Source organism: Phaethon aethereus, assembly GCF_964289735.1.
Source record: "Phaethon aethereus genome assembly, chromosome: 2".
Classification (NCBI taxonomy): Eukaryota; Metazoa; Chordata; class Aves; order Phaethontiformes; family Phaethontidae; genus Phaethon; species Phaethon aethereus.
The window spans coordinates 135,615,644-135,643,134 of record NC_138582.1 but is presented as its reverse complement, the minus strand read 5'-3'; the positions used below and the strand labels follow the sequence as shown (position 1 = coordinate 135,643,134).

At 39.7% G+C, this 27,491-nt stretch overlaps 1 protein-coding gene across 1 annotated transcript in view; it reads left to right on the top strand.

Annotated features, from left to right (window-relative positions):
- Positions 1-4,380: 4,380 nt before the first annotated feature.
- STK31 (serine/threonine kinase 31) overlaps positions 4,381-27,491 on the top strand; it is a gene marked incomplete at both ends in the record, with an annotated part of 40,024 nt that continues 16,913 nt past the window's right edge. Inside the window, 12 exons of the mRNA XM_081996495.1 lie at positions 4,381-4,705; positions 4,821-4,859; positions 4,945-4,997; positions 6,459-6,557; positions 7,536-7,610; positions 8,361-8,519; positions 10,174-10,529; positions 12,421-12,589; positions 14,533-14,648; positions 15,504-15,663; positions 21,384-21,506; positions 25,844-26,023. Coding sequence (XP_081852621.1) covers positions 4,381-4,705; positions 4,821-4,859; positions 4,945-4,997; positions 6,459-6,557; positions 7,536-7,610; positions 8,361-8,519; positions 10,174-10,529; positions 12,421-12,589; positions 14,533-14,648; positions 15,504-15,663; positions 21,384-21,506; positions 25,844-26,023 — 1,854 coding nt within the window. The remainder of the gene's footprint in view (positions 4,706-4,820; positions 4,860-4,944; positions 4,998-6,458; positions 6,558-7,535; positions 7,611-8,360; positions 8,520-10,173; positions 10,530-12,420; positions 12,590-14,532; positions 14,649-15,503; positions 15,664-21,383; positions 21,507-25,843; positions 26,024-27,491) is intronic.

Sequence of the window (27,491 nt, the reverse complement as noted above, 5' to 3'; positions counted from 1 at the left end):
TACCCAAATTGGCATTATCAGAGATAAAGGCAGCCCTGGTTTGAATATGGGAGGAGCTGCAGAGCTATGGAAGTGCTCCTTTGTTCTATGATGGAAAAGTAAGCAATGCTAGATTGGCTAATAATGAGCTGTAGCTCTCTCCATTGCATATATCACTCTGGTAAATTTATGGCTGGATGTAGAGATTTAATACTGCATTACTAGCCAAGTTGCAAATTAATGCTTGAACCACTGTTGGTGCCTGTTACAGCTGAAAAAGAAGGCTGCTCAACAGAAAGAGAAAAGTCCAGCACCATCAAAGAATCCATGAGACTAATAAAGAAATATTTATTATCTGACACAGTGCTAATCGTTGTACTGAAGAGGGTTTTTTTTGCTGTGCCTACCTTCATACTTCTTTCTTCATTTCCTTATTCTGCTGTTTTGTTCTATTCCTGAAATTAATTTTTAATTGTCATGTTGTAATAAAATTGGTACTTTAGTCAATGCGTTTCTAATCTCCAGAATTGTTACATAGTTGTTCCTTTGAGAATGGAAAATCATACTAAGAGATTTACAGAACTGTTATTTAAATACATGCTTATTCTTTCTGAGCTTAAGTATTACCTTGTAGTAGGGCAAAGAAAATATATGACCTATTCTTAGAATTTTATAAGAAATACTTTATTTGTAGAGTCCTTACTCCTCTTGTCCATGGATTTTTACTTTGTGGGATTTGTTCTGTTAATCTTTGCTTTGTATCTTTTTTTCCTTTCTGTTGGTTTCATCATCTTTACATAAAATTCAAACATACCCTTTTCCCACACTTCTCTAGGCTCTGTTCTTGCCAAAGTATAAATGTTATTTACATGTTAAGTTCTGTACATGTGTAAACCCATTTCCACACTTACTTGCTAGCTACTTGAAGGGATCCTGCTTGTATACTTTATTCCAGATTTCGTCTGATACTGTCTATAACAATGATTTTGTTACACTAAACTTCTGAAAACATTAAATGGAAATGGATATGCTATTTATTGCATGTAAACAAATAATTACATAGTGTTTGATATAAACTTATTTATCCAACAGATACTCTTTCATCATGTCTAATCCAACACAGACTGACTCCCTCAAGAAGGGAGATGTGCTTTTGTATTCTTTGTCCGTATTCACAAGTGCAGCAGCATATGTTGTGTTAAAGGTAGAGGACAGGAAAATTTAAAATTTGGTAACATTGCATGGTGGTTTAAATCTGTGAAGCAGCACAGCAAGAACTTGGTACGGAATAACTGACAGAGGCTGCAGTTCAGGAGGCAAAAGCAGAGACTGAGCTAACTTTGTTAGTCTCCTTTGAGAACAGAGAGGTGTAAGTCAGTTTGTCCTTAAAAATACTTGAAGATGTCTCTTGGACTGAAGACTTTTTAGGTGGTATGTCTGTAGTGAGACTTTATAGCAAGAGTTGGGAGCAGCTCACAAAGCTCCGATTCCCATCAGAGAGAATGCCTCTATGTGCCTGGTTGTCAGGGGAAAAGAAGAGGCTGAACATATTTGGTGCCGGCCAACATGCTGGTTTGTTCAGGTATCAGCTGTGGGAGGGAAGGAGTGTTCTTGGGAGTGTATGCAGGTCGTACGGCAGCTGATGGAGGCAGCTGGAATCTGAGTGAGAAGGGAACGGAAGGCTCAGTTGCCCAAATTCAAAGATTAAAAAAAGGCCATTTACCTTAACTCTGAGCTATTACTGCAGATGCCAGTCAGAGGTTAATCTCTAACTTTAATTTAAATGCATAATATATCAAAGTGTCTAATGAATGTTTTAAAAGTACCTTTATCTTTAAATTCTACACTGTTACATACTGCTTTAACTTAAGAAAAATACTAATCTGAGCTCCCTCTTCTGGTCCTAATAAGCACTCATTTCTACAGATCCTCTACTTAGTCTCGTAAGTAAATGGGAATTTCAGAACAGAAATACAAGAAACAAAGAAAACATCAATTAAAAAGGTAAATAAAAATAGAGAAAAAACATTTTTATTTCAGTCTTCAGAGAGACTCTTACAAGCTCCATAGCGGACATTTATTCTACTTCCGTATTTATCCCTGTGGCTATACCCATTAGGAAACACAGTTCCAGAAATGTATGTGTGTATTTCAGAGATGAGGTTTCTCACAGCAAAACACTGTTACAGACAAAGGTTTCAATAGTTACAAAAAAACCTGCATCTTGTGTTCCTTTTTATCCTGATAACTTTTTACTTTTAGGAAGTAATGTATTGTGCTTTTATTGACATTTTGAGTTCAAAATACTTGTCAGTTTTAAATGTTTGCTCTGCCAAATTCAATTTTATTAAACTGTACTTTGATCATCATGAACTGGTTTTATCAGTCAATTAAAAAAAAAATTTATTCTGTGCTTAAACTTATTTAGCATTTCCACTTAAATGATACTAAAAAGTTACTGCATTTATTTCATGGCATTTCTTTTTAGTTGAAAAAACAGGTGGGATCATAAAGATATTAGCTGCATTAAATATTGCTTAGGAGTGCTGACCACTTTTCACCCATGTTGATGATGTCCAAGTAAAAGAAACTCACTGTCCTTACTAGAAGACATACTTTTGACTTCTTGGTACTCAAGTAATACTTTTTTGAAGAATTTTTATTCATACCCATACATGAAAAACCAGGTACAGTATATATCATAATGTTGCTGGCTTTGAAAACTGGATACTGATGTCATGTCTTAAGTGAAATTTGCACTTAACTGGAATTACTTTTATTTTTATCCTTAAAAAAATATCATTTTGTAGGAGGAAAATTGCAACTTCCAATTCTACTGGAAAATCTCTTTTTACTTCTATTAAAAAAGAAAATTTTTGTAAAGGTAAAAGCAGAGACCAAATGCTGGTACGTTTGCCATTAACAGTGGTCATTAAATAAAGAGCTCTTTAACATGTACTCGCTCATGGTTTGTTTTCCTGAGAGCAGTCGTGAACTCTGAACATAATATCATGGGGCAGATAAGTTATCGGTTCATCTGTATGATGTGTTTGTGGGCGTATATCTGTCGTTAAGCTAGACGCATTAACCGTTTCTGACTCTAATCCGAGGAACCTGGCATGGGAGAAATGGTTTGTTGTCATACACAGAGTGCTCTAAGCTGTTAAAGCCTAATTGCGTAGGTCTTAGGCAACGCTTAAGCACTTCTCATTTTTTAAATAGCTGGCTTTCAAATCAGTATTTTGCCATTATTATAACACTTCTAGAGTGTAGAACAGCATTTTTTCACTATTTTTAATCATCTCATGAACAGGCTTAGATGTACCTTGGCTATTTATGATAGTAGAGACTGGTCAGCGATCCTAAGTGGAGAGCGAGGGGCTCCTTCCCGTTGTGTGCTTCTCTGATACCAAATATGAAACACGTCTGTCTGGGGTTTGGGAGGAAGGGGAATGTGATGTGTGAATTCACAGCCAATAACGGCATCCATGCGGAATTACTCTGTTAGGTTGTCAGTGCCTTTACAGCACGTTGTACATGTTAAACAGTTTGCAGGTCTCGTGTCTGGATGTCCCTGGAGTCTCTAGCAGTAGTTTTGTTGCAGTCATGTAGCCTAAGGAAAGAGACAACTTTGCAGGTAGTGACAGTAATTTTTTTCTAGCACAAAACCAACTGAAAACAACAACAAAGGTTTTCCAGTTTAAAAGATCTTACACAGGTGTATCTGGGTTTTTTTTCCTGTAACAAAAGATACTACTTTTGTCTAGAAGCCCTTGTTTTGGAGCCCTTAGCATTTGTCTTCTGGTAGAATAAATCGTTATTTGCTTTACAGTGGTTTTGGCTCTAATTTTACCTCCACTGTACCTGCGCCAGTCGGCCCTGGCTGGGCACCATGGCCTTGTGCTGCTTCACTGACTTCCTGACTCAACCCTAACATGTCGCACCCATAAGCTCGCCAACGGCTTCAACAGTTTCCATTCCTCTATCAAGTAAGGCAGGAAGATCACAAATCACTGTACATGAAGCCAAAAGATGAGCATGTTCAGAGGATACGTCGAGGCCGGTGGAGAGGACGTCACCAACGCAGGAGCTTCCCGGCTGCTGTGTCCTTTATGCTTCAAAACCAGGCTCAGCCTGCGCCGACCGCCACTCTTTCGCGTGGCGAAACACGTACCTGGGCGTACCACGATGGATTTGTAGAAAGCCCACGCTGCCTACAAGCTTTCCGGAGCAGCCGCCGGTCCTGTGCCGGTAGGGCTGCTGCGGCTGAGGTGAGGGGGCACAACTCACCTTTCACCGCACAGGCCGGGCGGATCTCCGGGGTGCTGCCCTCTCGCGTCCCTCGCTGGGGGAGGGGAGGGAAGGGAAGACAAGCACAGCACTTCTGGGCGGGGCGGCCGCATGCGCAGGGCCGGTGGCGGACGTTGGCGGCGGGAGCACGTGCGGCAGCTGCGGGGCCTGTCGCCCGGAGCCGGCCCGGTTTCCTCAGGTAGCACCGGGACGGCTCCGTCGGGAGCAGGCCGACACCCGGCGCGGGCTGCCGGGGGCTCCCGGGGCGCGGGGCTGCGCGGTGAGGCGGGAGCCCTGCTTTGCTGGCGGGAAGGCGCGGCCGGGCCGGCCCTCACGGCGCTTCCTCGCGTAAAGAAAGCGTTTTTCAGTGAAGACGTGGGCGCCGCTCACGCGGCAGGGAGGAGGGCTGAGGGGGAGAGCGGCAGCCCGCCACGCGGTGAGCCCGTGCAGCGTTGAGGGCGGGAGCGAGTGGCGTGGGCCTGCGAGGCGGGCGCGGGTCTCTGGGAGAGTAACGGAATTTCCCTTTTAACCGCGGGTGTCTTGTGTTTCAGAATCCGTTGTCATGGAGGGAGACGCAGAGTGTGACAAAGGTGATGTGAGATGGTTCTTAAAACGGACAGACACATAATCTCACACTTGAGAATAATTTACAATTTTTTTCTTCTTTCCCTCAAGTTGAAGACGTTGTGGGCTGCCATGTTGAGGATGCTGTAACATTCTGGGCACAGGTGAATTCAGAGAACTACTTGATTTTAACTGAGGTGTTTAATCGTATCTACATCCTCCCTCCCCAGGTGCCTGTAGAAGTGAGAATAAATGTTAATAGTTGATGTTGGGGGGGTGGGAGTTACGTTGCAGTTCAGAACTGCAAGTATTGTGATGCCCTTTTACACTGAAATCAGTTATTCCTTTCTGAAATGTCAAAAAGAATTGTTCATCCATCCATTTGAATTGTAGCTGGTTTTTCTTGAATATTTGGTAGACCCTATGCCAAAAAAATAAATAAAAAGAGGGTTAAAGTATTTGCTGTTGGCTGAGGAACAGGGTAGGAGGCAGGTGGAGCCCTGATGGGGGTGGATCCCCTACCCTCTAACAGCTGAACATGTGGGGCAGTTTCAACAAAGCTTGATGGAGATGGTGCAAAGATGGTAGGTCTTTACAAGTTTTGTGTAGATGGGCAGGAGGATGTTGTATGGGGGGGGGGTGAGGAAAAGTAAAAAAAACCCAAACAAAACAAGGAGTAGTTTCCGTTAATGTGGAGGGCGCAGCAGGGAGAGGGGAAAATCCAGGAGTACCAAAGCTTGCCTTTTCTATTTGGTCTGCTGGCTAACTGGTGTGTGCGTATTAGTCAACACCTGTGTAGCTTTGAGCCAGTTTGGAGGAGGTAATGCTGCTTGTCATGTCCCTAATAGGAATTTGGGGAGGGGGACCAAACTTTACCTAAGCATTCTGTTTATGGAATAGCTTTTAATAAGGAGATTTTTAGATGTAATAGTCACAGGTCATTCTCCTTTAGGTTCTTACCCTGGCTTACTGAGACTTAGTCACAGTGCTTTTAATATTGTGCAAAAGTTAGGAATGTACTTCTAAGGTTAACAAAATGTTTAGTCGCACTGGTGTCTTCTTTCCTGCTCTGAGCTCTGGATCCTTTCCTTTGAATTAGGAGTAGAATGTTGTCTAGTAAATGTAGTGTTACTGGAATTGACCCAGTTTTACAGTGGTTCAGATACCAAGCTGTAACTGGAAAGACACTGCTTCTCTCAGCCAAAGCAAAACCCAAGTCTTGCATATAAGGAGAACAAGGGATATGCCAGAGCTGTTGTCTCCGTGTATTAAGTAGAGAAAGAAAAAGAACAACAAATACATACTAAAATTTGTGAGGAAGGATTGATAAGTAATATCTGCATACTGCTTGCAGAAGCTGGTAATTAAACTGTTAAAAATGTTTGCTGCAAACTATTTTTCTGGGGTACATTACCTGCCCCGATCAGTTTCGTTAATTTTTGGAAGTAAATGAGAACAGACTTACAAATGCAACTAAAATCATGAAGATTGAAAGTTTTAAGGTGGGACATTACTTGCCTCAGCAGCAGTGCAACTGTTCTGATTTAATTTTTGCTGTTACAAGCCATCAAGCATCTATTAAAAGTGACAGTTAATAACTTGTACCCTCTCTCCACACTTCTTAGAATGTCAGTAGATGTGATGACCTCTTGAAGTTAAGTTGTGCGCTGGCAGAAGCTTGTCCTCGTGCTAACGCAGTTTTTGGCAAACCTGATTTTAGTAAGGTAAGTATGTGGAGTTTGTTTTTCACCTGGATGTAAAAGCCTTAATTCCATTTTCTTAGATATTTTCTTGATCTTTGATTATGCTGTGGGTTATATTTGCTTAAGATCTCTTTAAGAACTGCTGGCTTTCCTAAAGAAAACACTTACTTTATGTGAGCAAGTTTAAATCTTTCTGCACTTTCAGACTTCAGTTAAATTATGCAGCCATACGTTTGGTTTTTTTAACACTCAGGAAATACTACAAGAAGGCAATATACAGAACACTGAATTCTGTTTTGTTGTCCAGTGTACATTATGGGTTATCTTTAACAAGAGAGCAGTGCTTTTTCAGAGAAGTGATTCTTTGCTCCGTCTCAAGAAGTGTGGAAGATCATACCAAAACTGAAATGTTAACTGTGCTGGACAAAGTACTTTTAAGAAAATAACAAGGACATATTTAATAGCAGTTCTACAACAAGTGTACAAAGAGTGATGGCAACTTTTGTTTTTGTGTGCAAACTACTGATGGTTTATTGCAAAGTAAGGTTTAAATGATTTTTCTGAACTGATTGTGTGTACAGGACCTTCTGCATTCTGCTTGAAAAGGGAGAGAACACACCAATGGCAAACCCAGCATGTTTGTGGCATGACTGGCTTCTTCCTTTGTTGGGCTTACTAAGCCATCAGCATCAATAAAATATTGTAGCAACACATTAACAGAAAAGCCATGGGAGTCTGCGGTGTAAAATGCTGGTGTTTTTCTAGTTGCAAAATTTTCTTTGAGCTGTTGTTTTTGGAGTAGAGGATAATGTTTTTGAAGCATTAGCATATATTGTTATGAGATATAGGATATCAAATACATTACTTTGTTTTCATAGTGCTGTTGGGATACTTGTAGGAGAGTGTGAAAATAAGATTTGTAATACTTTACACTTACCATTTTGAGGTATGGTTATATTTTCAGAATGCTATTCTTGATCTTTTTTTCCTAATTTCCAGATTTATGGTGGCTGTTTTTCTGAAGATAGATGTTGGTACAGATGTATGGTGCAGCAAGTGATCAACAATGAAAAGGCAGGAACCATTTTTTTAAAGTCTTTAGTTGCATATCAGTGCTGCGTGCAGGATGATAGGAATAAATGCAACTCCACTTTGAAACTTGCTGTGTGAATGGATTTAAAAACAGTGAATGTACATGTGGAACACAAATTCGAATGACCTGTAGTTTTGAAAAATACTGATGAAAAGACTGGCAAAATATGACATACTTGTGAACTGCTATTTGTATCTCCTGATAAAGAGATTCATGAGTGGTAGTTAATGCTGTTAAGCAATGTAATTTAATTTCAAAACTTGTGAGTGAGTGATAACGGCAGCCTTCCTGTGACATGTTAGCACTGATGCAAATGACGTGAAAGAGTTGTTAATCAGCATTGACTGATAGAGAAGGCTAGTAGTTCCTATTTAAAATGATAATTTCTAGACAGGCTAGTTGGCATGGAAACACTAGATTGCGTATCTGTCCATTGAATAAAGTCTTCAATATTGCTTCTTAATTTTAGCCCTTAGAGAAAAAAAATTGCCAGGAAAGATCTGTTTTGTTACTTAAAGTTCTGCTGCTAAGCCTTTAGACAGGTGCTGACACAAGAGATTTCTCTAAGTTTGTTCCTTTCTCTGAAGGATGTCTAGGCTTAGTGTGGAAGATTCTGATCTCTGCAATAAGCACATGTGTTAAAATGCTTATATTCTAGCAGTTGTCAGCGTATATTTCTGTAGGGGGTTGGTGTAACCTCTGCCGATTTTTATTTTATGTTATTGTTGCAGTGTCAGGTATTGTACATTGACTATGGAAATTCTGAGGTTCTGAATAGATCAGACATAGTTGAAATTCCACTAAACTTGCAATGTCCGAGTGTTGCCAAGAAGTACAGACTCTGGGGACTGCAGATACCAACTGATCAGAACTTAAACATGTTTGACCAGGTGAGTGATAGATTTTGAAGCATTTAGATGATGGGATCTGTAACAGATGCTGCCAAATATCAGCATAGTGTCACCAGGAGGAGTCTTCTAGGAGCTGGATGTTTTAACTGTGAGGGTAGGGCATGCTGGGAAGGACTGTCTGATCTGTTGCCCTGAACATACTTTAGAAGCTAAATTGTCAAAAATAGTTCAGGTTGTGCTGGGAGGTGATTTTTTTAGAGTACACTTTTGCCGTCTTCAGAGCCTGAGGTCTATTTCTGACTGACCCGAGTTCTTTTTGATGCTGGGGAAACAAAGTACCTCAGTTTCTTTCCCTTCAGGGGGAAAAATACCTCCTTGATCACAGAACCTGCGATAAATTCACTTATGTCTGTGAGCTGTTTGAATGCTGTATGCTTGGATACCGTACAAACTTTAGGTCAGGAGAGAGAATAGCAGATGAATGTGAGTGATAGTAGGAATCCTGTTATCCCTGACCACCAATGAACGTGAAAGGCTCAGGGGCTGATGCCAACAGGACTGGTAAAACCTTTGAGCCCTTTTGAGTGGCACTGGTGGCCGTCAGTCAAGTTTTACTAGTGGCGGTTGTCCTTTCTGGGACACCACTTGGAGTCTTAATGGCATGCTTCTTCAAGGCTTGTCACTGGCACTGCCTGTGCTTTAGCCAGTGGCTTGGGAGCGGCAGTTGCTGGAGGAAGAGGCAGGAAGCGGCTGTCCTGAGGAGATCCTGAGACCCCTTGTGTATGCTCTCCTCCCTGTGGTCCTGTTGATGTTGCTTAATGTGATTACTTAAGACAGGTTAAAATATCTGTTCTCAATTGCTGGGGGGGGGGTTGTTTTCTTCGTGTGTGGGTTTTTTGGGGTTTGTTTTTTTTTTGAGTTCTTGTTTCTTGAGGTAAAGCTTTGTTTGCTTACTCTATGTAGGTTTCTTGCCCCTACCCCTTCCATTCTTAATTTTCAGCAAAACCAGCTTGTTTTCAGATGTGGTGGGGAAAAAGAAAAAAACCCTGTTAATAAACAGTATCTTTCTCCCAGATGTCTTGTGAAAGTCTTGAGTGCATTCCCCAGTCTTTTAAAGCTGTTTTTCTTTGATATTGCTGATGAAACTGATAGCTGCTGATTCTGGCATTTCCCGATTTCTAAATGAGTAGATGATATATACAATAATTCATTTGACGCTATGTTCTAGTTCAACTTCTGAACCACTTACTGAAAGGCTCTTAAGCAATAATAATTAAAATACATTTTTTATTTTATTTTTTATAATACCATTTTATTTTTTATAATACCAAATAAATTGGTCTAGTATCCTCTACAAGACTTTGATAAACTGGTTGCCAATGTCTGTGGAGAGTTGATGGGACTTTGTACTTCTGTCACTTATAAATGATACTGAATTCTTCAAAGCTGAACATTGAGGGAGAACTATTGGTATTGAAGTCCAGTCTGGCATTGACATTGATTAGATCAGGTACAGTTGTGGTTGTACTGATACAACATTGTTTCAGATAAATGTGTTAAGTGTAAGGTTTACCTGTGCAGCTCTTTGGGTTTTGATCTTAAACATGTCCTTTTTCTTAGAAGAAAGATGGCTGATGTCAGCTAAAAGTATTCAGTGTCCAGTACACAACATCATTATATTTTTATTTTACAGGGGAAGAAGTTCTTGAGCAGCCTGGTTTTTGAAAAAGAAATAAAAATACGTCACAAAGCCAAGCACGAAGATGGTACCATTATTGCCCAAGCAGACTATGAAAAAATAGATATTGGAGAAGAGGTGGCCAAGGCAGGGTTTGCCAAAAAATGCACATCTCCAGGAAACACTAAAGATGCGGAAGAGAGAAAAGTAGATGTCATACAAAAGCAACACCGGAAGACAAAAATTTCTGTTCCACTGTGGGTAAACAGGTCTGATCACGCACTGCACAACATCCCGAGAGGGCGCTTCGAGCAAATAGCTGCCAGCGCAAGGAATCAGAATTTTACTGGAAACCATATGTTTGCCCCAAAGTAAGGCAGTGGGATGTCATAGAAAACTTTGAGTGATCAGATTAGCTTAATTGCTGGGATGTGGGTATATGAAAAGATGGAAGGGGAAGTGAGTATGTAAAATACAAAGTTTGATTTCTCTCTTGCCAACATCAGGTAATATTGGTACTCAATGGAAGGGAAGTATATGTGAGTCAGTGTGTGTGCGCATGCTGCGGTCGTGGCAATTAGGACGTTAGTCTGTAGAAAACTGTTCATTAGTTTTTGCTGGTTAGAGCTTGTTCTTTCTCATTTGATTTCCAGAGACAGACTGTTCTTGTGTATCTTAGTGCAAGATTTTGAAAAAGAAGGAAGGAATAGCAGCTACTAAGCAGAGGAGAGGATACCAGAAAGCTTAGTTGAAAGCAAAGGTTGCAGGACATCAGGCCTCTAGCAGATTTTATAGTGATAGGCGATGCAATGATGTTCATTTTAGCATCTGTGTAATTTCCATAGACTTGTCCTTGAGACTTTGTAGTTATGCCCTATTTATTTATCTCTATTAAAAACTCACTGGTCACAAATGTGGAATGCACACTCATCTAGTAGGACAAACATATTTTGATGATTTATTTGTGTAGGAATTTAACAATGTGTGCTTATAAGAAATAAAGCCAGCAATCACAGTTTGAAGTAAGCATTAGGGGATAACGGTGTCTCTGCAACCTGTAATTACATTGACAGGAGGTGGTGGTGAAGTTGGCAGTTAGAGTTGTCAGAATCTTTTTAAAGAGACTTGTCCTACAGTTGCTAGGATTGCCATGGCAACAGGCTGCTGAGGAAATGTTTGTGGGTGGGAAAGATGGTACTCTGCATTCAGAAAGTTGAGATGGTCTAAGAGGTAATGTTCTCCAAAAAAACCTGTTTAGAATTTGCTACTGTTCTATAATTTGAGTTTCCTGAACATTTTAATGAATCATCTGAGGGCACGCCCTTCCACATACCAGCATCATATCCAAATCAGTTTTTCAGTTACATCATTTAGGCAAGTCTGTGCTGTTAACAAATACTAGTATGAAACGAGGTGTTCTTCAAAAAAGTCTAAATTTGTAGTAAAGTACCTCACCCTGAATTATTTTGATGTTCTGATCTGCCTTGTTTTCTGAGCTATAGATATGCTCTGAATCTGATTTTTAAAAAGAAATAGACTTTTTTGTGTGTGTGTGTGACATGCAATGTTGAGGTACTTTTATATACAAAGCTATTTTGACTGGCCCTAGCAGCCATCAGATTCTTGATTCCATTTCTGTATGTTCTGGTGTCCTTTAACTTTTTGCACATCGCAGGAGTTCTTGGGGTGGTATGCCTGCAAAAGAAATTAAGAAAGAAGCTAGGATGTAACTAAAGCCATGCAGGTGAGGATGAAGTTGATGTGGGGTGTAGTGGAGCTCTGGTTACTGTACAGTACTGTCACTGTACACTGAGACAGATGGCTTCATATCACTCTTCTTCATTATAAAAACAACTTTTAGGGTATAGATCCAAAACTCTAACCTTAAAGTGCTTTTGCTTATTTAATAGAAGATTTGAATTACTATGGGCGTTGACTTTTCTGGGTCTGCAGCGTGGTGCTGTAAGATGCTTTTTGGATGAGAAAGACTTTTGAGTTAGTGACTGTGAAAACATGTAAAGGGTTTCTTTCAAATGATACATTTTTTTCATTGGTGTTGTGTAATGGTCAATATAAAGACTGATATGGAAGGGATACAAATTCTGAAGGAGTAAAGCAAGATTATGTAGGTGCTTCTATAGTCTTTTGAGGTGGTGTTCTGTAGTCATTGCTGAAATTACAGTAGCATGAAAGAATGCATATTGTGTTTTGTTGTTTGTTTGGGTTTTTTTTAATTAATTCCTCTTAATTTATTCTTAAAAGAGGAAAAATGCTAGCTTCTACCTCAGTGTCAGACACCAGCTTGGCGCAAATAAGACCAGATCAGAAGCTGTCTGAAGAGAAAGAAGTTCTCAGAAGGAAGAATGTAAATCTCTTGCAGAGGCAGAAGGAACTAGAACTGGAGGTTCAACAGCTGAAACGTGAACTTCAGGTATGTGGAAATACGAAGAGGATGCTTCTCTCCTTGTGTTCCTGACAGTGCTTCTGTCTCATGCTTTCATCGTACTGCAGTTCAGCTGTGCACTGTTGTTTGAAATACAGAAGGGTTAAGCTGGTTGAAGGTTTGTCTTGCCTTGGTGTACCGGGATGCTGTCAGTGTGTGTTAGCACACATTTTGCAGTCCAGGTTGGACCCTAGCTCCCCTTGGTGTATGTACTGGCTTGCCACCACGCTTGAGACAACTGCTGGTTTGGATGTAGGTGTTCAGTATGAACGTGGAGTTTTGCACTTTGTGATTAAAAGCATGCTTTGTATATAAAGATGTAATCCTTGCCTTTTTTCCACTCACTTAGAGGGAAAAACAGCTTTCTGTGTGTTGGGCTGAAAATTCCTAAGCATCACAGAATCATAGCAGCTGTCGAATTTTAGAACTAGATAAAAATTATTATTTACTTAATTGCCTAATAGAACCTAATAGAAAAGAGGCTTATGTTTGTTTCCAGGGGAAGTTTCTAGCACTATCTGAGAAACATAGTACTTAGGCTTAAAAATGCTGTGAATGGTTTTAAGTGTGATAAACAGCAGTAGTAAGAAGAGATTGTGTGAAAGGATGTTATGTTTATGTGAGTTCAGAAAAATGTTGTGCAAACTCTTATCTCTACAAATACAAAAGGAAAATCTGCTGTTGTGTAAATCCCTTTGACACCCCCAAACCTGAACTTGCACACAGCTGTTTCCTCTTTCAGAATAAAACTACTCATAACCAGCTTTGCTACTCAGTTACCTTTACCTAGAACAGCTCTGTTTCTACATATACTAACCTGTCATTGCACAGATTCTCTGTCAACTGAAGATACAATGTTTGTGCACTTCTACGCAAACTAAATTAACAAGCAACAGAATATATGTCTGCAGCTAGGAAAAAAAATACTTGAATGCAAGGGATTCTTAGAAGCCTTTCTTACCCATAGCCTGATTTTTTTTTTTAATTGTTTTCTACAAATTTTAATTACTATTTTGTGTGGGATGCAAGTAAAACTGCTTTAAAAGAAAAGGTTGTGGATATTCTTTTAAGTAAGAAAATATTTACTTGCGGCTAAAAACACTATGGTAAGCAATGATTTGTTCTAGAAGGGTGATGTGTGGTGGTGGCTTTGAGGGGTACTTAAAAAAACACCCTGCAGTCATGAGACTTTGGATGCTCATCTGCAAATACAAAACTGTTTAAAACCTTCTATGTTTGTGTTTTTAATATAATATGTAGCGAGTCTGAAAGGCTAACAACTTTTAAAGACTGTGGTTCAGTACCTAAAGTGGAGTTTATAAAAGCATCTCTGTTGTATGAGAGCAAGAGCTTTTAAACTTAAGTTGCCCCTTCAGGAATATAGCCTGATGTGGTGTGTGGGCTTTTTTTGAGTCAAGAATGTTCCTTATTCTGTCTTAAGAATATTCCTTGTAGGAAAGTCAGGATGGTTGTATGTACAGCAAGAATTATTGTTTTGCTGCACCATTTTGAGGTGTGGTAGTGATGAGAGTAAGGACTTTAATGAGGTGCTGGACTTGAGTGCCCTGAACACCTGAATATATACACCCCATTAGGGTAGGAATTTTTCCATCAAGGAAAATAGAAATTCCATGTTCTCTGAAGACTTGCTAGAAAATGGGGAGTAACTGAAGAAATACTCTTGAACACATCACTACTGAAACGAGAGGAAGGAAATGAACCATTAACCTTTAAGAAGCTATTAAAGGAAATAAAATTATTCTCATTGGCTGTATGTCTTTCTAGACATTTTGTTAGTGTTTTGAAGGGGACCAGCTGTGTGTGTGTGCACATGTGTGTTTATCTCTAGATTTCAAATGTTTCTGTTGTGACTGTTGATCTATCTTCACCTCTTTGTTAAAACACTGCTTCAAAAATGATAAATAATTCAGAGAGAGAAGGAAGCATCCAAGAAAACTGTTGAAAGTTTTGAGGAAACACTACGTTCTTACATTGGAATGAAAATGAGAAGTTTGGCTGCTAAGGTGAAGGCATTGAAAGAAGTTAGGTATGTATTTTTTTTTCTAAAATAGTACTAGTTATCATTGCCCTGCTTATCTCTTGAAGTCATGCAGGCTTTTTTGTTTCTGAAAAGTTTTGTTTTGTCAATTCTCTAAGAAAAATGTAGTGTTGTATACAGAGGGGGTTATTTCACCTTAAAAGCAAGGCTGAAACCTGAGTTTTTGGAAGCTCACGTTGTAATTTGCGTTGCCTGCTTCTAAATGTTTATCAAATGGCTTCGGTTCACTTCTGCTCCTTTACCATAGCTGTTGCAAGAAGATCTTTCAGTTCCATCTTCAAGGAAGATGCTAATCAGTAAATGCAGCTAGTTGTTAAAAGTAACTGGGTAGTCAGTGTGTCTGTATTGCTGTGAGGTGTATCTCTGTGGGTAGCCCAAACTACCCGTCTAGTTTTAAAAGAAGGGACAAAACTGCAGTGGGAAGAAGACTTGAAATAGAAATGACCATCAGCTCCGTTAAGAATGAATACATATAACGGTGTATGCATTTGTGGAAGATGAGTGGGGGAAAAAAAAAGGGAGGAAATAGGACAAAAAGGAAATTAAAAGCAGGAGAGAATTTCCATGTACAGCCTTGTCATTATATATATATATATATATATATACACACACACACACACCTTGCGGTATAATGAATGTATTCTTGGTCCTTCTTTCTTCCTCAAAAAAAGATGAGTCAAATTGCTGCTGCTGCCTTTTGAAAGAAACTAGGTTATTAACATGGCAGGTGCTGTCTCAAAATTTGTATGTTCAAGGGGTCTGAATGGCATTGATTTTTAAACTGCTTAAGGTCTGGGGAAAAAAAAAATCCTGGTAAAATGTTGTTTCCTCCCTACAACTTAGGCACACAAATAAGAACAGTAATTTTGGGGAGCAGCTCTCTCAAGCCATAAAAGTAGTTACAGAAGGATGTCTCACTGTTCCTTGTTCCTTGGAAAAATTGCAGAAGATTTGGACTGAGTATGACTTGGCTCAAGAGAGGATTCAGTCATGCAGAAATGTGGTAGGTTTTTAAAAATTATTTTTTTCCTCAATAGCTATAATTTAACACCTATTGACAGAATGTTATTTTAGTCTTATAAGTGTAGCTGGATAGCATGAGCACAGCATGGAAACATCTATCCTTTGCTAGACAACATTGGAGGCTTTGCTACATTTGCCACAACTGATGTATTTGCGGAGTGGTTTTTTTTGTGTTAAACCTAGACTTTTTGACGCCCTTGATTTTGTAAAGAAATTTTTGTAAGGAAAGCAGAACAAGGTAGCTAAGAGGTTTCTGTTCTGTAATAGAAGCTGCTTCAGCTGTGCAGCTGCAGTGTCTGCCTTTAAAACCTTTTGTTAAAGCAGCATGCCACTACTTAGCATATCCTTCTCTTATATGGAATATATGTGTAGGGAGAGCAGTATGCAAATGCAGTTGTGTAGGAAGATGGACTTGTATAGAGGAAAGTTGCCATCTAGTGCAACTTCTCTGCAACCACATATCTGAAAAAGCCTGCCTGGGTTGGTAGACATGGCTGTGTTGGTTAAGGATGGTTATGTCTTGCCTCACTCGTGTGCAGCAATGCTGGTTTTGGGAACGGGAAGGTTCCCCGCTCTGTGGCAGGCATTGTGGTAAGGCAGGGAAGGGACGGTAATGGTGCATCTGTGAGAATGACAGCAAATGTGTTGTGACGATTTTCAAGTATAACCTAAAACATTTTAGATGTGTTTGCTGAAGAAGTATTGCTGTATTACACTGAAATTAAAAGCTCATGAAATGGACTGGAAAACGAGCCATGAGGAGAACCTAAGTAAGTTCTATTGTTGCTTGTGCAGGGAAAAATATTAAAACATCCATGGCATAGCATACATTTGATTGCTGTAGGTGAAAAGAAATAGTTTTTAGTAAACAAAAGAAAGTAAAATGTTTAAACTTGACAACATTAAGATAAGTGTTAATATACAGATGGCATCTTAGTGTTGCATCTTGTATAGGGGAGCAATGTGTAGAAGAATAGCCAGACCGCGAGGTACCCAGGAGCCAGAGCTGCTTAGGGATTCACTTGCACAAGGTTTCCTTGGGTGAATTCCTGTTCCCATGTGAAATAATAGCAGCTGCAATTTTCTGGAGATTACATGGGGTGGTTGAGGTCAAGCGGGTCTGTAAGCCTTGTTGAACAACAGAAAAGTAAAGCAAAGCCATCTTAGAACTTGTTTTCGCTCCCCTTGTCCAGTTTTGCTTTGACTTAGTTGGGCTGGGGATAGAGGGAAAGAAAGGTGGCAGTACGTGAGTGTTTTGTGCTTGTTTGTTTTTTTGCTTTTGAGTTGCCAGCCCCAGCAAGCAGCATTCTTCCATGAGAAACATCATGACAAGAGGTTTCATTCTTGAAGAGTACTTGAGGTTTTTCTGATGGATTGATTTGTTGGAATATGTTAGACAGTCTGGACATTGTCACTCGTTTCAGTTGCAAATGGCTAACAATGAAGTCATGTCTGCACGATGCATTGTAGTGTGTTACACTACCAAAATACCTGAAATACTGCTGAAGTGAGCTTACGTGCTCATTACATAATGCTGCTTCTGGTAGCTCCATGTGTATTTGTGTACCCCACTGTTTTGTGTTGACAAGGTGTGGTCTCACACATGACTTGAAAACTAGTTTTCTTCAGAAATCAGCAGCACTCCCAGCACTCCCCTAGTGCCTTCCTTTCTCCCCCCCATCCTGACACTGTTCCTGATTGCCTAAGCTAAAGTGTAAATGAACAGTGGCACAAAATCTTATGACTTTTCAAGAGCACACCGTTGTAAAAAAAATTCCTGCTATCTTAAGTGGAGAAGTTGTCATGGTAGTGTCACCAATATCTTAATGGGCGGAGTTCTGCTACCTGTCAGGTATCCCCCAGAGTGCCTGGGTGCTGTAAAGGGTGTGGAAGTGTAGAGCTCCCTGAAGAATTAGTTTAGTTTTCAAGATGAATTGGTAGCAGCTGGAAGAAGGACATCTCAAGGCTGTTGTGGAATTTGTCTTAAGTATTTTGAAGGCTTTGGTAGGTAAAGGGTACAGAACAAGAACTTTGGTGACATCGTGCTAGAGCTATGGTACCACAAAGCTTGTCCTGTTTTAAGGCAGTGTAGTGACTTAGCTTTTTTTTCTCCTGAGAATCATTCTGTTTTTTTAAAGATCTATTTTATGTGCTGTAACATGCCACAGAATCTTGGCTACTCTATTTTCAAATACAAGAAATGTCCAGGATGCACACGGTAAAAGAGTGTGCTTGTTATTCTGCCTGTCATCTCTACTTAAAGTATACTGACTGTAGATAGGCTAACAAATATTTTTCATAGTGCAACCGGGTATGTTGATGTCACTAATTTTGCTTCTTGCTCAGTTAAAATGAGGTACATGTAAATCCAGTGTACAGGAAGCCCAGTGAATGCAAACAGGTGGATGAAACAGCTGGCTATTAAACTATACCAGTCTGTTTAACTCTGTTTGCTTAATGTGTCAACCTAGCTGTCAAAATTGATTTTACTAAGTTAAATCTTGCTATTCAGTTGCCTAAGCGATGTGCTCTTCCTTTAACCTCTCTGGAGGTCTGATGCCCTCTCTCACTGTCACAAGCCTCATTTGTTTGTAAGCTCTTGGGAGTGAACATTTTTTTTTGCTTTGTGGGAAACCTAATGCATCTTAAATATCACAGGCGTGAGTAAACCCAATAAAGTTTGAGTGCAGACTAAATGGTATTATTTCAGTTTTCATTGTCTATGCTTTCTTAGTTGGTTTATTCTGGTTTAACTGGGTCTCTTCTGGATACTGTCCCAAAAATGAAGATGGGCGACTTAGTTGTTCTTAAGATATTTATGTAACGTATTTCTTAGAATAGAAGATACTCAGTGAACTGGGGTAGTACTGGGATGTGGTGTATAAACAAAGGTGGTTATTCTGCAGTGGAAGTCCTTAGAAGTGTATTCAAAACTAATCATAGAATTTGATGTAGATTCTGTGTCCAAATAGGAAGGTAGTGGTGCTGATCACTTAACCAGCAATCCTGTGAAACGTTACTGAGAGGATGGCAGTTTACAGATGAAAAATCAGGAATAATTAGAAGTTCCCCTGATTGCAATGTAGGTAGATACTCACAGTAATAGGGGATAATACAAATTCTGACTTCTCAGACATTGTAGATACTGGTATAGATGTGTCGCTTAATTTTTTATTTCGATTTAGAAACTTACTGGAGACTAGGGTACATATTCAGCATTTTTTGTGGGAAGGATGAAAAAATAATCATGCCAGTGTTTAAAAAAGGTGAACTATTCAATTGCTCATTTAAAAAAAAAAAAAAAGTGGGGGAAGGTGGGATAAATAGAGCCATTTATTGAGGATGCTGATGCCAGAGCTAGTTTTAGCTATTCCATACACTGCAAAGTAGTAACTTGAAAAAGGGAGCCAAAAACTAGGGCCAAAAGTAGAAATAGGCTCTAAAAATGGATTAGAACTTATCCATGGTGGGACATTTCCCCCCCCCCCCCCCCTTGCTGATGAGGTCATTATATCACACTAAAACAAGAGTGCATTGATGAGGTGATTGCAGTATATGTGTCCTGCTTTTATGGACTTTCATAAGTGTTGTTATAGTTCTCAAAAACAAGATGGTAAGCTAGCTTGGCATTTGGTATGACTGAGTCTGGTGGTTGTTTGTGGAGTAGGTTGGTGGGTTTTTTCGAGAGGTATAAGATGGACCAGACACAAAATAAACTAAATTTTGTAGTTTGAGAAGCATTTAACCTGTTCCAAAGGAGTTTAGTTCTACAGTTTGCTGTTGTGATGAGCTCACATCTTTGTAAAGCAGACTATTAAAATACTGCCTGTGTACTTAATGCTCTATGAAGTTACTGTTATTTAACAGGTATTACCAGAACCATTGCATGTACCCAACTAAATGGCAGATATTGGAAAGAGACTTGTCCTGTGGCTCCCAAGCCATCTGTTGAGTTCCTGGATTGTCATTCAGTCATGTGTAGACTGTTAAATTTACTGTAGTGCTTGAACTATTGGAGTTTGGTTGCCTGGTTGAATCTTCTCCTACATTAAGTCGCTATTTCTGTAGTTTCTGAAGTAATATTCTGCAGAAATCGTGTCTTAAAAAGGAATAAGGACCCTTTGTCATAAAGAACACTTTCTTGTCGTACGTTACAGTATTCTTCTACAAACTAGCTCCTGTCTTATGCAAGAAAACCAGCAGAAAGACTGTAAAAGTTGCAGGTGCTTTTGGTTACCAGAGATGTCCAAAAACTGTACCAGAACTGCCTATTAAATCTTCCTTTTGTTGTTGTTTCATGTTTTTAACTGCTGAAGCAGTATATTGTGTTCACCTTCTATAGTAGAACTTAATCCACTGATTTTTTTTATCCAGCCCACTAATTTCTGTCTGAATTACATCTGTTCAGTTGCTATTCTAAATTTTAAAGCAGTGTATGCTGCAACTTGGCGTTTTATTTTTAGTTAGATTTTGTCCACCATTCATTTTCCAACCATTGGATCTCATTCTGCCCTTGTCTGTTACAGGCAGGAGGTTTCTAGTCTGTCTTCCATAGATACTTACAAACACTCGGTTAAGTCAACTTCTGAGCTTTCACTGGATAAACTAAATTTAAAAACTCTGAGAACTGTTTGTGTATATGTATTTGTATTACAGATATATTTATATATTGCTTGTTAGTAGGAAGCATTCATCTGACTGTTCTTTGGCTCCACGTGAAGCTGGTATTAGTGACATGGTTAATTCTTCTGTTTTCTGTTTCTTTACTAATTGCCTTCCACACAAGACTTTCTAAGACTCTTTTTGGACTGGGGAAGGGAATGTGTGTCAGGACAATGTGTTATAGGTACTTGAGTCATTTTACTTACTTTTTATTTTTGCAGATGGATGTAGAAGGGAATAGCAAATCTTTACAGCAGGTCTGTAAAGCTGCAGTATGGTCTTCCATGTTCATATATATTTTCATATTTCTGTGGGCATGTTGGGTTAAATCACTGTGAAAAGACCACTACAAACATGCTTCTGAGTTAACTTGCTTCATCCATTTTGAAAGGTTTGGTTTTGGTGAGTCTGTTAGGTACCTTGTCTGATAGGAATGTGGGGTTCCTCTCCCATTAGCAGAACTAACCCTGCTAGTCATCCAAGGGAAACTTTATTTTTGTTTCTAGAAAATTATTAATGATCTTACTGCAGATATTCAGCAGGGAGTTTACAGGACTCCTGTCTTTGCTGCTAGAAGGCAGGGAAAAAATTGACAAATCTTTTTGATTCTAGAGTATTCTTATCCAGCAAGAAATCTTTTGCAATCTGACTTTATGGATGTAATTTGGCAGGTATGGAAGTGTGGATTATCCAAATTCTCATTTCTGTAATATAATAAAAAACTGCAGGACAACCGAGACATTTTATGTTTAAAGTGGCAGTTAGGACTCCTACTGTTACCAACTGTCATGCAGAAACTCTTTCTTTAGTTGGTTGATAATGTCATATTTTTACAGTGTAAAGGATGCTGTATTTCTGCAGGTGGTCATGTGATACCAGTAGAGGTTAAAACCAAAATTTGCTTTTTCACTCATTCCTAGTCAGGTATGTATTGTAGTATTCATACTGAGCAGGGATTAATGCTTTTTTGTATCACTTTCCACATTGTGTATGTGGTGTTTGGGTGTGAGTTGCTGACTTGGTTTTCTTTCTGCATAGGATGAAAGAGATGAACTGATTACCAAGAGAGATGAGGTGCAGCAGAACTTGTATTCAGCAGTGGAAGAATTAATTTTGGAAGTGGATCAACTGCCCCTCTCTGAGCGCTCAAGAACATTACAGGTAAGGAGGTTGCTTTTATCAGTATTGATTCTGAAACACTGAGAACCTGTGGAGGGTGTTTCTTAAATGTTAAATGTTTTATAGTTGGAGACATGGACAGCAGCAGATGAAGCTTTAGGTAACATTTCTGAGTTAAGTTGTACATCTGACACGTGTGGTTCTCAGGGTTACTTGTGATCCTGGTCTCCTAAAAGTTTTGTTTCTACAGGAAAATTATCATCTGGATCCTGGATTTGAGCAACAGCTTTTCTCTTGTAGTACTGTGTTTGGTGACTAACAAGACTTCACAAAGCACAGAATGTTTAGTAGAAGGCAGGTGTTAATAAGAGAACCTACAATGAAAAAGTGAACTCTGTTATCCTGCAAATTGTGGCAGTGGGTTTTGTGGCTGGATTATACACTTTCCTAGACCTTTCTGTTAAGGTGACTGTGTAGTTTGGACTAGTGTAACGAAGTGTAAAATGTTTAAAGCTTTTTTTGTTTTTAAGGTGAGAGTTAAACACTACAGAAGCACATGTTTATGCCAAGAGTGTCTCTCCCTCCCAGCCAAACTGACAACAGAAAGTGGGAAAGTAAACAGGGAAATAGGCTCTGTAGAGGCAGTAAGAACTTTTGAAGAGGACTTTACCAACAGAAATATTACCAAGCTGGTGTTTCTGGCCTTTGCTATTAGAAATAATTTTTTTCTTCTTTTTAACTTCAGAAATATTACTTACTTTTATTTTGCATGGACAAGTGTGTGTGGAGAGGGGAGAAGGTTTGGCAATACTTTGACAGCCTGTCTGTACAAATTCCAGGGATATATTTGTCCACACATGTATGAGATTGGGTTCTTATGAAAAATCACCAATATCACAGGCTGCATGTAAATTTGTGTAAGGTTATAGCAGCATCAATAAATTGAAGCATTCAGATTTTCATGGAATTACTTACTTGGTTTCTAATACAATTATTTTTAAATGCCATTCAAGAAAATGTTTTAATACACTTAGTTTTTTGTTCTAGTCTGATATGCAGATTGGTGTCTAATTAGAAAAGATATTGGGTGGGTAGCATTCTATGGCTTTGTGTCACTGGAGGCCCTGTGTGGATCCTTCGCTTTCAATCAGAGGAAAGTTGTGGTGTGTTGTGTGGGGTTTTTCTCTTTTGTCGTTGGGTTTTTCTTGGTGTGTGTTCAAAGGTTATGCTGTGCTAATCCACTAGGTGGTAGGCATTAAGCGTCTTCTAGGTAACTGTATTGCAGTGAAATTTTCACAGATTTTTGAAAGTATTTGAAAGGGTACTGAAATGCTGCTAGGTGTGTTAAATGAATTTTGGGCTTTATCTTAACTATGTTGATGGTCCTGTCTTGTATTAGGAGCTAGAAGATCAAAATACTTTTCCCAAGTAGGGAAACAGCAATAAGTTTTTACCAAATATCAGTGAGAACCTTGGTTGCAATTTTATAGAGCTAAGAGGTTGTGCTGAGAAACGAATATTTTTCCAGTGTCTCAGAAGAACAGAGGTGTGGCAGCTAATGCCCGTCTCACTGAAGCTGTGTATTGCAAACTTCTATTTTGCATCACACATCTCTTCTGACTTATGTTTTGTACCTTCCAGTGAGAACTGTTGTTGGCCTGAAGTACAGACAAATTCAAACCGCTTCAGCCACAGCTGGGTCCAACTGGCTAGGACCAAAACGAACAGTTGGTGAGCTCCACACTTTCCAAGCGATAATACTGCATTGGTTAAGAGGAAGGCTGAGAGTGTGGGCATACACCTAAGTTACTCTAAAGCAAGCTAGGGTATGACCTAAACAGTTGTCAGCTGTTCTGTAGTAGCTGTCTGTAAGCATGTTTCCTCTGCCCCATGCATAGCGTGTAGTAGCTTATTCTGTGTTCCCTTTGAGTTACCACGCTTAGAGATGGCAACTGGGACAAATGCATGTAGGCCGTGAGCCATCTTCATATGGTAACTTGTTGTCTTTCTGGAGCCTGTTTCTGTATCCATATCCTGGTGAAGTTGCTAATGTTTTAGGGAAGTATGTTTGTAGTATGAAAAATAAACATGTAGAAATAGGCTTAGCTTACTGGATTCTTTCTTTGAGGACAGTCTGATGGAATGCATGCAGGTACGCTTCTAGTACAACTAGTGCTGCTATTTTTGTAAACAGAATGTGTGATTGGGTATGAAACTGTTGCTGAGTACTTCTCTCAGTTCTGTTACCCACTTTTGGTTGCTGTTAAGTGGGCTGGTTTTTTTTTCCCCTCTCCCTCCTTCAGACTCTTCCATTTGAACCTGGCTTCTCCCTTGCAGTGCTGTTTTCTACCCATGTATATCCTGGTGTATTAAAATCCAGCTGTTCAAAAAAGAATGCGAGAAAAATCTGTTGTGCGCTTGAATGATTTAAATAGCCTCCTTAAATTTAGCACAAACCTACTTTTTGTGTTTGCTTAAAGACAACCATATTTGTACAAAGCTTATACCACCTGGCTCAGGTGGAAATTGCTGTTTTAAACAATCTGTTGTACTACATGAATGCTGTTCATTATAATAACTATTGTTATGAAATTTGTTTTAGAATTTTATAAAATACTCTTTGGTGGGATGTTTTGTTTGTTTTGGATTGTGTGTTTGGTGGTGTGTGGTAGTTTGTGTTGGGGTTTTTTTTGTGGTCACTGTATTTAGTTAGTTGTTAGGTGAGGAAATTCTTATGCTTTTGGCCCCAGTTTGAACTTTTGCTGCCCTGTGTCTGTAGAGCTGGGGCCTGGTTGTGGCATTGTCATGGGTAGTTGTACAAGATTGGTCAAGCTCACTACCTGCAGTCCTCAGCAAGGGGAGTTCATTGCTGCTGCATTCTGGCCTGTGGTAGTAGTGTCAGACAGTCTGTTTTACTTCAAGTTACATTTGGTTGCTGATAGGACCTCTGTGTTTCAAGCGTCTGAAAGGCTCCTGACAAGTGACTTTAAGTTCTGTCGTACTGCTTTTTCCATAGTATTGGCTGTTGAGTCTGAAGGGATACAAAGATGGAAACCGCTCTCAAGAGGAGGAGAGAGGGGTGTTTAGATGCTTTTCTTCCATCTACATGACCTAGGTGTTGTTTTGGGAAGGTCTGTGATATTCAGTTATATAACTGATATATCAGTTATATCAGTATATATATACTCATGTTCTGGGGTCTGAGAAAAGAAAAAAGTGTAACACTATATATAAGCAAACTGCAGCAGCCTTTCTCAGGGTTTCTTCAGTCATCTTGTCGGGAATGATGTGGATAAGTAAAATGATGGATTTTGAAAACTGAAGGATGTAATTTACTGCAAAAACACAGGTTAGTTCAGTCAAATGCCACTGTTTAGGGAGAATTTTCTTTTTCGAACTACAGCAAATTGCCTGCAAACACCAATGTAGTTCTCAAATATTTTTCAGTGTGGGACTTTCCACCCACATGCAAGGAAGGCTGCTTTCTGTCAGGATGTTGTTTCCACTGGTAATTGACTGATATATTCCTCCTTGACCCTGCTTGTTCTTCAGGTCATTTGACAGAGTGCCCTTCATTTTAAAAGTGATTTCTGTTTGCCCTGAGCCTTAGCCCCGATGCGTTTCCCTTATATGTAGCACTTCAGTTTGTTTTCCTATAAAGAGATGGACCCTGTGCTTCATATACTTGCAGAATACTTGGCTTTTAGATGGAAATAGAAGTTTTCAGACTGTAAAACGCATTTCAGAGGGCCTTCAGGTGTCAGAGATGTAGGTAATTGCTGTTCCATCTAGAAATCAGTGTGACGATGGAGGTGCATCAGAAGAGATTTGACTAGTGACTTCTGAAGGGAGGGATCAGTCCAGAAGCATTCCTTGGGTGTCTGGCTGTTCACCTTGTTTCGCCAACTTTTTCTTGAAAGTTTCTTTCACTTTGTTGTCTGAATTTGAGCAGTTCTATAAGGAGCATTATAAATTGAACCTCATTTTGCTCTTTGTCCTGATGAGTATGACTTTTAAGGCCAGTCTCTAGGGAAGAAGAAACTAGAATACAAATGACTTCTTATGAGCTGTTAAGCTTTTTGTGGTGTCTTTTCCTTCCATGTTTTGAAGGGAAAAATCAGACTCTGTGATCTCTGTGTGAGATCCTTTTCTGCATTGCATTTTCTGGTAGACATACTGCCACTAGATCTAAGAGGAAAGTGGAGTATAAAATGCACTTCACTGGATATAGAAAGAGGCCTTTATAGTAGAAATAATTTTACGCCAGCAGATAGTGGTAACTTTTTCTGTGTTAAATGTCTTGATTTTTATAGATAAGATACTGTCACAAAATTCTTCTGATTGTAAACCAGTTTTTGTTTGATTCATTTGATGCACAGGAACTGTCTACTTCTTTGGAGTCAGTCTATGGTCAAGGTTCTGAAGCAGATGACTCTGAGAGGGTATTTCAACAGTTCTTCAAGTGGAAGAGTGTTAAAATGAAGAAATTAATTGGCATCAGACATGATACAGACGCAGCTCTGCAAATTCTTGCTGACTGGTTCAGTGGCATCTTAAAGGTAAGGCAAACACCTGTTGGTGAAAAAGATGAAGTATGACATTGACTAACCGAGCTTGTTAGGAGTAGGCATTAGTAGGGACAGCTACCTGTGGCAGGGAGATTGCACGTATGAGCAGTGGTACTAAATGACAGTGCCTCAATACAGAGGGAAAGGTAATGCGTTGAGGAACAGAGTGTTAATTTATCTTTATTCTTAGTGTACCTTTGTTGTGAACCAATGTCCTGGTTTCAGCCAGGATAGAGCTGGTTTTCTTCACAGAAGCTAGTGTGAGACTGTGTTTTGGATTTGGGATGAGGAACTGTTGATAATGTGCTGATGTTTTGGGTTGTTGCTGAGCCGTCAAGGACAGTCCAGCTTCTTGTGCTGGCCTGCCAGCGAGCAGGCTGGGGGTGCACGGGGAGCTGTGAGGGGACACAGCCGGGACAGCTGACCCAGACTGGCCAAAGAGATATTCCCTACCATCCGATGTCATGCCCAGTACATAAACTGGAGTTGGCCGGGGGGCAGAAATCGCTGCTCGGGGACGGGCTGTCGATCACGGGGTGGTGAGCAATTTCTGTATTGGGCCTCACTTGTTCTTGTACATTCCTTTGTTGGTATTATCATTATTGTTCCCTTCTTTCTTTCTGTCCTATTAAACCGTGTTTATCTCAACCCACGAGGTTTTTCCTAATTCTCTCCCCCGTCCCACTGTGGGAGGGGGAGTGAGTGAGCGGCTGTGTGGTGCTTAGTTGCCAGCTGGGGCTAAACCACGACAACCAAAAAAGATCATAAAGATCATACTGATGCATAAAGATCAGTACTTTTATGCAAGTATAACTTTTGTATGGATGTGCTCTATCTGTTCGTTGTGTGACTGAAATGCTTTAATTAATCCTTTCAAGTGGCCTTTGGATAGAAAGATTTCAGGTTTTAAAAGGTTCTAGTTCATAAATGCTGCTGAAAGAGGTGATGAAAGATCACTGCAAAGAAGCAGACAGCCTGGCTTGACACGATCTAGGTACAGGTTGCAGGCGAATATATCATAGGATTTTTTTCTCAAATTGAAATGCTGTGTGGAGAACTTATGCAAATATATTGTCCACTTCTATTTGCATGTCAGCAATATTTTCTGGAATAGACACACCATTCTGATACTGTGTGTCTCTGAGTTATAGGAGGTTTGGAGCATTGAAGTTGAGTGTGGTATTTGCCTTAAAAGGGGATGGATGGTGGAAGTGGGTTACCATCCACTGAGCTCTGCTTGTAAAGAAAGTGCAAAGCAGGGAGATAACTTCGTGGCTTTTCTGTCTCTGGTCTTAATATCTATGTTCTTGTTCAGTTTAAGACTCTTAATTGTCCTGGGAAGACTGTAAGCTGCCTTCCCTCCATTCCTGCAGTCCAGATTCCTTGATCTTCTCCGTGTTGCACTTGTGTGTAAATGTGCTCAGTTTGTGTCAGCATAACCTTCCTGCCCATGTGAATT